The sequence below is a fragment of the Indicator indicator genome, chromosome 20 (assembly GCF_027791375.1).
Source record: "Indicator indicator isolate 239-I01 chromosome 20, UM_Iind_1.1, whole genome shotgun sequence".
Lineage (NCBI taxonomy): Eukaryota > Metazoa > Chordata > Aves > Piciformes > Indicatoridae > Indicator > Indicator indicator.
Window position 1 is genome coordinate 10364200 of NC_072029.1, and position 7372 is coordinate 10371571.

At 40.3% G+C, this 7372-nt stretch overlaps 1 protein-coding gene across 1 annotated transcript in view; it reads left to right on the top strand.

Annotated features, from left to right (window-relative positions):
- NRP1 (neuropilin 1) overlaps window positions 1-3145 on the top strand; it is a 112636-nt gene extending 109491 nt beyond the window's left edge. The window contains 2 exon segments of the mRNA XM_054390201.1: window positions 1273-1332; window positions 2562-3145. Coding sequence (XP_054246176.1) covers window positions 1273-1332; window positions 2562-2851 — 350 coding nt within the window. The 3' untranslated portion in view covers window positions 2852-3145.
- The last annotated feature ends 4227 nt before the right edge of the window (window positions 3146-7372 follow it).

Below are 7372 nucleotides of genomic sequence, written 5' to 3' on the forward strand. Positions count from 1 at the left end.
TAAATAAAGCTCAAAATCCATTCTATTCCTTCACTTTCTTTAGATCATTTACTACCAAGCCTTCTTGAATTTTATTTTAAAGCACCAAATCAAACCCTTACTGGATACACAAATGTAGGTTAACATTCCCCCTGCTCTGTCCTCTGCTGTCCTGTATTTCTGAGTTTGCTGTGACTCATTTGTTGTAGTCACCAGCTCCCAGATGCATGGGACATGACATCATGTTAGAACATGGCCATTTCCACATCTGAGCCAGCCTGTTCCTGAGATACTATTTGCGTCCTTTTACTTCTGGCCAGTCTTGGGTTATTCCAGTCACTGCTGGTCATATGTGGATTGCATACTGCATGTAACTTGGCAGCAGCAAGCCCAGATAAACACAAGCAACTGAAACCTGTCCTTCATGATGGAGATGAAGCAATGACTTTTATGTAGGAGAAGGAATGGAACTGAGAACCCTCAGCATTAAAAATATGAACTTATGCTATCCGAGCTGGCAACACAACTGAGAGCAATAGAGGGTGTTCCTCAGCTTTTGCAGCTGATAGCCTTTTGAGGTAACATGACAGTCTCCGACTACATGGCAATTTCACTGCAGGCTCAGAAAACTGTACAATCTCTTTTATCACACAGTCCACCTCCCAGGGTTGATCACATACCACCAGAGTGACAGTTACCAGGAAAGAGAGGCAGGACACACTGGCTGGTTCTCCTGTGGTGTCCTCAGTACCAAGAAGGGTGCTGGCACCACAATGGAGGTACTTCCCTGATGCCAAAATCAGAAAGGAAAGTAACTTTCTTCCTACCTCTGCTTGTTTTAGTTGTTCAAACCCAATGCTGAGCTGAGTTTGGCCTGTGGGAGCTAAAGCCAAAAGCTCAGTCTGAAGCCTAAACACGAGTGTGCTCACTGCAGTCAGTGAAACTGTTCTTGTGATTAACTAAGTCTACACTGATGAAGTGTTACAGAATTGGGCTCCAGAATTGTAAATACAAGGAATGAGATGCTAATTCATCACACTGATTTCTCTTTCCCAGGCATGGAAAACCCCTGCTGATAACTAAAACTGTGCCAAGACTGGGTGGAGAGGAGCTTTTAAATCTTTCTCCTTTTTTCTCCATTAATTTTCAGAGCCCATCATAATGAACAGTTCTGTCAAGCTGACATAATGATGCTCTGAGACAGGAAAATCTGCTATAGCATCATTGCCAGCATGAGAGTCAATCAGTGTTTGTAACCCTAATAATCAATGTCAATTCTCTTTGCTTCATTAGAATCAACTGATGTGGAGAACGAAATAGATGAAGAAGAAGACCCAGAAAGTAATCAAACAGGTAAAAAATGTGTTGCTGTTAAAAGGGAATGAATTTTAAAGTGCATTTGATGTGAATTTCTGCATTCTATTTATTTATTTATAGATTAGTTCACTAGCTGCATATTTTAAGTTTTTTTCTTATTTATCTAGATAAGATGATAAGAAGGCTTTGATATCTGAAGGATTTGATCATTTTATTCTTCTGTGTTATGAATCTTATGGATTTTGCATTATTCATACCTGTCTCAACCCTCTCAAAAGTTATATACATTCTTTGTTATACTATACACATATATAAGCATGCATGCTATAGCTCCTTAGTAGTTTGTTATTTAGAAGTCCTGTCCACAGCTGAAGAAACAGCTATCATTACATCTTACACTTTATGACTCATGCAGGGTCTAGGCAATTAGGCTCAAAACTCTTCAGGATAATTGTTTCTCAGACCTGGCTGAAAACATCGTTTCATGACCAGTCTATCGAAGCATTATCATTTTCAGTGATGATGGCTATAAATGGATCATTAAATGGATCATAATTGTCATATTGTCCCAATAATAAAATCCACTTGCATTTTTCAGGCAATAAGCTTAATATTTTTTCAGTTGCAGTGAACAGAATTGCTAGCACTGATTTCAGTGAAAGCAAAGTTTGTCCAAAAGGACTTCCAGGCTTTTCCTGCAACAATTAGCAGGGTCTGCAAGCTCATTGGATCTCTTTCATAAACTGAAAGGGTTGAGGGAAAATACATTCACCCAGTGAATATATTACACATGGGGCCAGAGTGTCCTTCTGTGTCACTTCTGTCATTATTTCCATTTCAAGGTCCAGTCCTTAAGTCAGTGAAGTGGAGATGGATGCAAAACAGCTGTCTAAGGCTTTAAGCATTCACAGTGAGCTGCACAAGATTTAATTAACAGTTTTGATCTAAGTACTGCAAGATGGCAAAATAGAATCCAAAGGTCTAGTTATTTATTTCCAAGACTCCCACTTAATCCAAGGCAGGATCAGATCCCTACTAATACACAGCAGATTCGAGGGTTGGAGAACAGTATGTAAAAGAAAAAACAACTTCTTGGGCCACATTCTAGTTTTCAGTCCTAGAAGCTCGGACTACCTCCTAGAAGTTTTCACATGTGGCAATTTATGTCAGAAACTTGATTTCCTTTCTCCAAATTTCCTGCTCATCAAGCAAAGCTCTAACTTGAATCAGTTTTGAAAATGTTGCAATTCTTTATTCCATTTCAGGGTTTACTCCTCCATACCGTACAGGAGAAGACTACGACGATAACATCTCCAGGAAACCAGGCAGCGTCCTGAAGACCCTAGATCCTATCCTCATCACCATCATAGCCATGAGTGCACTTGGGGTGCTTTTAGGAGCCATTTGTGGAGTTGTCCTGTACTGTGCCTGTTGGCACAATGGGATGTCAGAGAGGAACTTGTCTGCACTGGAGAATTACAATTTTGAACTGGTCGATGGCGTAAAACTGAAAAAAGACAAACTGAACACACAGAATTCATACTCGGAAGCATGAAGGTAAAAGCGGCTGGAGACGTTTCAGAGCATCGGGATGAAAGGACATAGCTCGGTCGTGCTGGGGAACTCTTGATCTTCTTTTACTGTACAGGCTGAAAAGTGCATTGATGACACTGAGCCAAGCTTTTCTCAGGAGCTTCAATGAGTGTGTAACCGATAAACATGGACAACAATCTGTGTTAACGATCTGAATCATGTACAGTCTGCTTTTTCCGTTGGTTTTATTTGAAATAATCGAATGCTGGTGTTGAGACCAAGGATGATTGATTTAGAGCTCATTTTCTCTTCCTTTCTCTCCTTCTCTTTCGTTTTTCCCTTAAGGGATGGTTTTGGTTTTACTGTGCAAAATCCAAGATGCTGTCACAAAACGTATTCCGTGGGGTCCTTCGGATGGACATGCTGTCTGTAGCTCAGTGCCCAGAACATATTGGAGTAACAGCAATTAGTGGACTCCTGCACCTGTATTTGTGTATAATTGCTCGTGTTGTGCATAGGCAAAGAAGGGTTAGGCTGTTTTTGGAAGTACTGCTGCATCAGTACCACTGCATCAGTACCACTGCATCAGTACCGATATCATGTCAGCTCTGTTTACGAAGCAATACAGTCCGATTTTATTGATGTTTTTCAGTGTTGTACTAAATTTTGTGCTTATGAACTCCATGAAAGAGTTATGTGCCATCATCAGACACAACTGGTTAACCAAGTGTACTGCCTAAAAACTCAACAGGAAAAAAAAGTCCTTGGCACTGGCTAGTGTATGTCCTCTCAAGTGCCTTTTTGTTTGTACTGCTTCTCATTGTGTTAACATTAACTCCAGCTCTGCTTCTCTGCAGTGATGCCCTTGGCTTTGCTCTTACTCTGGTGGCTCCCTGGCTAAAAGAAAGGCATATTTTAGTGCAAGGAAGTAGCCTCAACAAGGCAAGGGCTGATCAGAATGGACAACCTGGCTCGATTGTTCTGCTTTCTGTATTTCAACTCCATGTCTCTTGACCCTTTTGTATAAAGCTGCAATATCCCCTTTTATTGTTCTTTCACATAGAATGTATTTTCAAATGTAAAATCTCTCTCTCCCTTTCTCTTCTCTTCTCTTTCTATCTCTGAGTAGATTGCATAAGCATTTGCCATTGCTGAGGAAAGAAAACTGCAGCTTTAACTTGCTGGTAATGGCAAAGAGTTTTATTAGAGTTTGTGTTTTAAAAAAGGGAAAATTCTTAACTTTACCCTCCAAAGTCAAACTTTGGGTTTCTTCTTAACAGCATAAAGTGACAGTATCTTTTTTCCTGAAGTCATGAAACGTGTCTTTTATCCTGAACAGCCTGCCTGTTAATTACACCAGGGAAAATTATTCCCTTACTGAAAAGATTGCCTTGAAAATGAGAAAGTTTCCTCCTCCTGCCCCTACCTGAACCCAGAGTTCTGTTCTCTCAGTAAACGTGTATTTTCATGCTAATCGATGCTAATTGGGCTTACACAGGAGTGCTGAGGGCAGAATAAAATCCCACAGTGTATGTAGGGTATGTTCTTACCATCATGTTCTATCCAGTTGGCGTTTCTGTTTGACCAGAAGTGCAGATAGCGACAGATTTGTGAGCTGAGGAACGTAAGCTGTTGGAAAAACGTTTGACGATTATGTGGCAATTTTTTAATCTATTAAGACAAATATTATTGGACAAATTATGTTCAACAGCCTATGCAGCTAGTCCAACAGGGTAAAAAGGAACAAGGTTTTGTTTCCTGCTGGGGGTCCAACAGGAGGAGGTGAGGGACCAGAGGGATCACTCCCCTTCTGCAGCTGTGAGAGAAGCCCCTGGGTGTTCTGTGGTGGCCCACACACAGCACAGCCATAACTGGGGAGGCAGTAGAAGAAGGCTGCTTTGACCTTCCCCTGGGTATCTATCAACCAGCATATAAAATCAGTGCAAACATGGGGAAAGGAACAAACTGCAGAGTGCTGACCTTGTGGTTTTCCTCACTGAATTCCCTGAGCAGAGTCAGGGAAGTGATTGTGACTTTCTGAGTTAGTCTTTTCCAGAATTGCTTTTGTAGTAGAGCAATGAAGTATCCTGTCCATGAATAGGACTAAAGAAGGGCTAATTCAGCCTTGAGTTACATAGAGCAACAGAATCCACCCTCATTTATCAATCAAATGCTTTAAAGCGTCCAATTGCACCAATATGAACCATGAAACAGAAAATTCCGCAGAAAATCCATGAATAACCCAGAAACTGAAGAAAAGGTAGGGAGACTGGAGGTTAAAATGAGAGCTTTGAAGCTGAAAATGCTTTAAAGATGAACCCAATAGGAAAAAAACAGTGGACAGTTGCTACTTCAAAGGAGTCTTAAAGGCAAAGACTACAACAAAAATGCAAGCATCCACATCAGGCCATCAAACCGCAGATGCCTAAATTGGAAGAATTATCCTCTTCTGGGTCCTCCAGAAGGTGAGACAGAGCACCTGAGACCTGAAAGTTTTGCCTGAAAATTAGTCCACAAAATGTCCCAAGTGGCAAACTCATTTTGGCAGAGACAGAATTTTCATTTGTATCTAACACTGTAATTTGACTGTGACGGTATCGCAGCAGCTAGTTAATTAACCCAAAGAAATAAAGGATTGTTTAAAACTCTTTTCAGCACAACACCACCATGACATTCAGGTGCCTGTTCTTAGCTGAGAAACTTCTAGTCCACTAAGTTGACTGAGAGATACATGCATACACAGCCTTGAAGAGAAAATCCCACCGGGGAGCCCAAGCCCAAAACCTTTAGAAATATTCCTATGGATTTCAATAGATTCTGGACCAGCTTCTTGGTCTTGATCTTTCTCAACAGTAAAGCTGGTGGGTGCTGGGGTTTTTCTTCCTTTATCATAATGAGGATAGTGAACCTAAAAAAGAAATATATTTCCTTTGTGCTCTTCAGACCTTACTATGATAATGAGTATCTAGCACTGAAGATTTGATTTCTCTGAAGGTAATAGAATGGAAGTTGCCCTCCAATAAAGGAAAAATGATACTGCAACTTTACATTGAAAAGTATCTTGCACTGATAAATATATTTAAAAAAAAAATATATGTTTATAAAGTTATTAATTTGTAAAGGCAGTGTTACAAAATGTTCAGTTTATATTGTTTTAGATTGTTTCATAATTTTTAAAGTGTAAAATAACATATTTTTTTCTTTATTGAAAAAAAACTATAAAAATGTTTCGGTAGTAAAATGATTTCATTTTACTGGTATATTATTGCTTCATGTTTTGTACCATCCTAAAACTTTGTGCAAATTTTTTTTACAGAAATTTTTTATTTTCTATGACAATATGACACTTGTAAAATTGTTGTTTCAAAATGAACAGTGAAGCCTTAACTTTAAATGACATTTGTATTCTCAGACACTGAGTAGCATAAAAAAAAAAAAATCACCTAGAACTGAACTGTAACTTAAATTTCCAAACTATGACTACTACATTCCAAAGAAACAGTTGAATTAAACATTTTCATAAAATATCCCATACCTGATGTATTTTATTATACTAAAATGGATTTGGTTTATTAAATGGTTGGGTTTCTTTAGCATCTTGAGGCAAGTATAGTGTGTTCATTAGGGTTACATATGCTGGTAGGCAGGTCCAGCAAGCAGATACCTTAGTGGGACCATTAATGGTTGGGGATGAAAGGATTCACCCTTTGCCTGCCCTCTCTCCCTGCTGGGACATACTCCCTCCACATGGGTAACTTTTAGCCACACAGCAGGGATTTGAGAGGACAAATCTGCCACTGCCACTCCTAGGTTGTAGTGCAGCTCACTGCCATAGGAAGCCCAAGCCACTATGTGGATTGTGCACAGCCCTCGTGGCTTAGGGGTGAGATTTACTGTGAAGTCATCTCCATTCCTGACATGTTGCTCTGCTAACTGCTCCAGTAGTAAGGTGTATGCAGATCACCTCCCTGCAATTTTCCACTGAAGTCATCAGGACCTGCCCAGCCATGGCCAAACCTGCCAATGCAGAGCGCAGGTTGCTGGCAGGAGCGAATGCTGCAAGGGCAGCTCACGGGGCCTAATTCGGCATTCAGCTGAATGCTGAACTCATCTGTGGAACATACGACCATGGGTGGGGAGAACTTTAAGAAGTCTGCATCCAGATCAGAAGCTTTAGATTACACATTTCCTGGTTTATACAATAATCTGGTTTTCTCCAATCCTAAGCATTCTGCACAGTAACATTTGTCAAATCTTTACATTGCACACAGGAACGATGCACCTACAGTGAGGACATCGTTAGGTTGAGTACTCATGGACACATATTTTACTTCAGCTACCTTACCACTCCTGGGGAAAATATTGTACTTATTGTCACATATTTGCTGATTGTTTACCCTGGAAGAGAAAACAGCAAATCTTGTCTCCTCAAGAGAGCAGACTTGTGGGTACCCGCTCAAAATACAAAATGGAACTACAACAGGGCACATGAGCAAACCTTTGCTTTGTGGTCAGAGTAGGGATTGCTCTCAGAGGGCAGTCA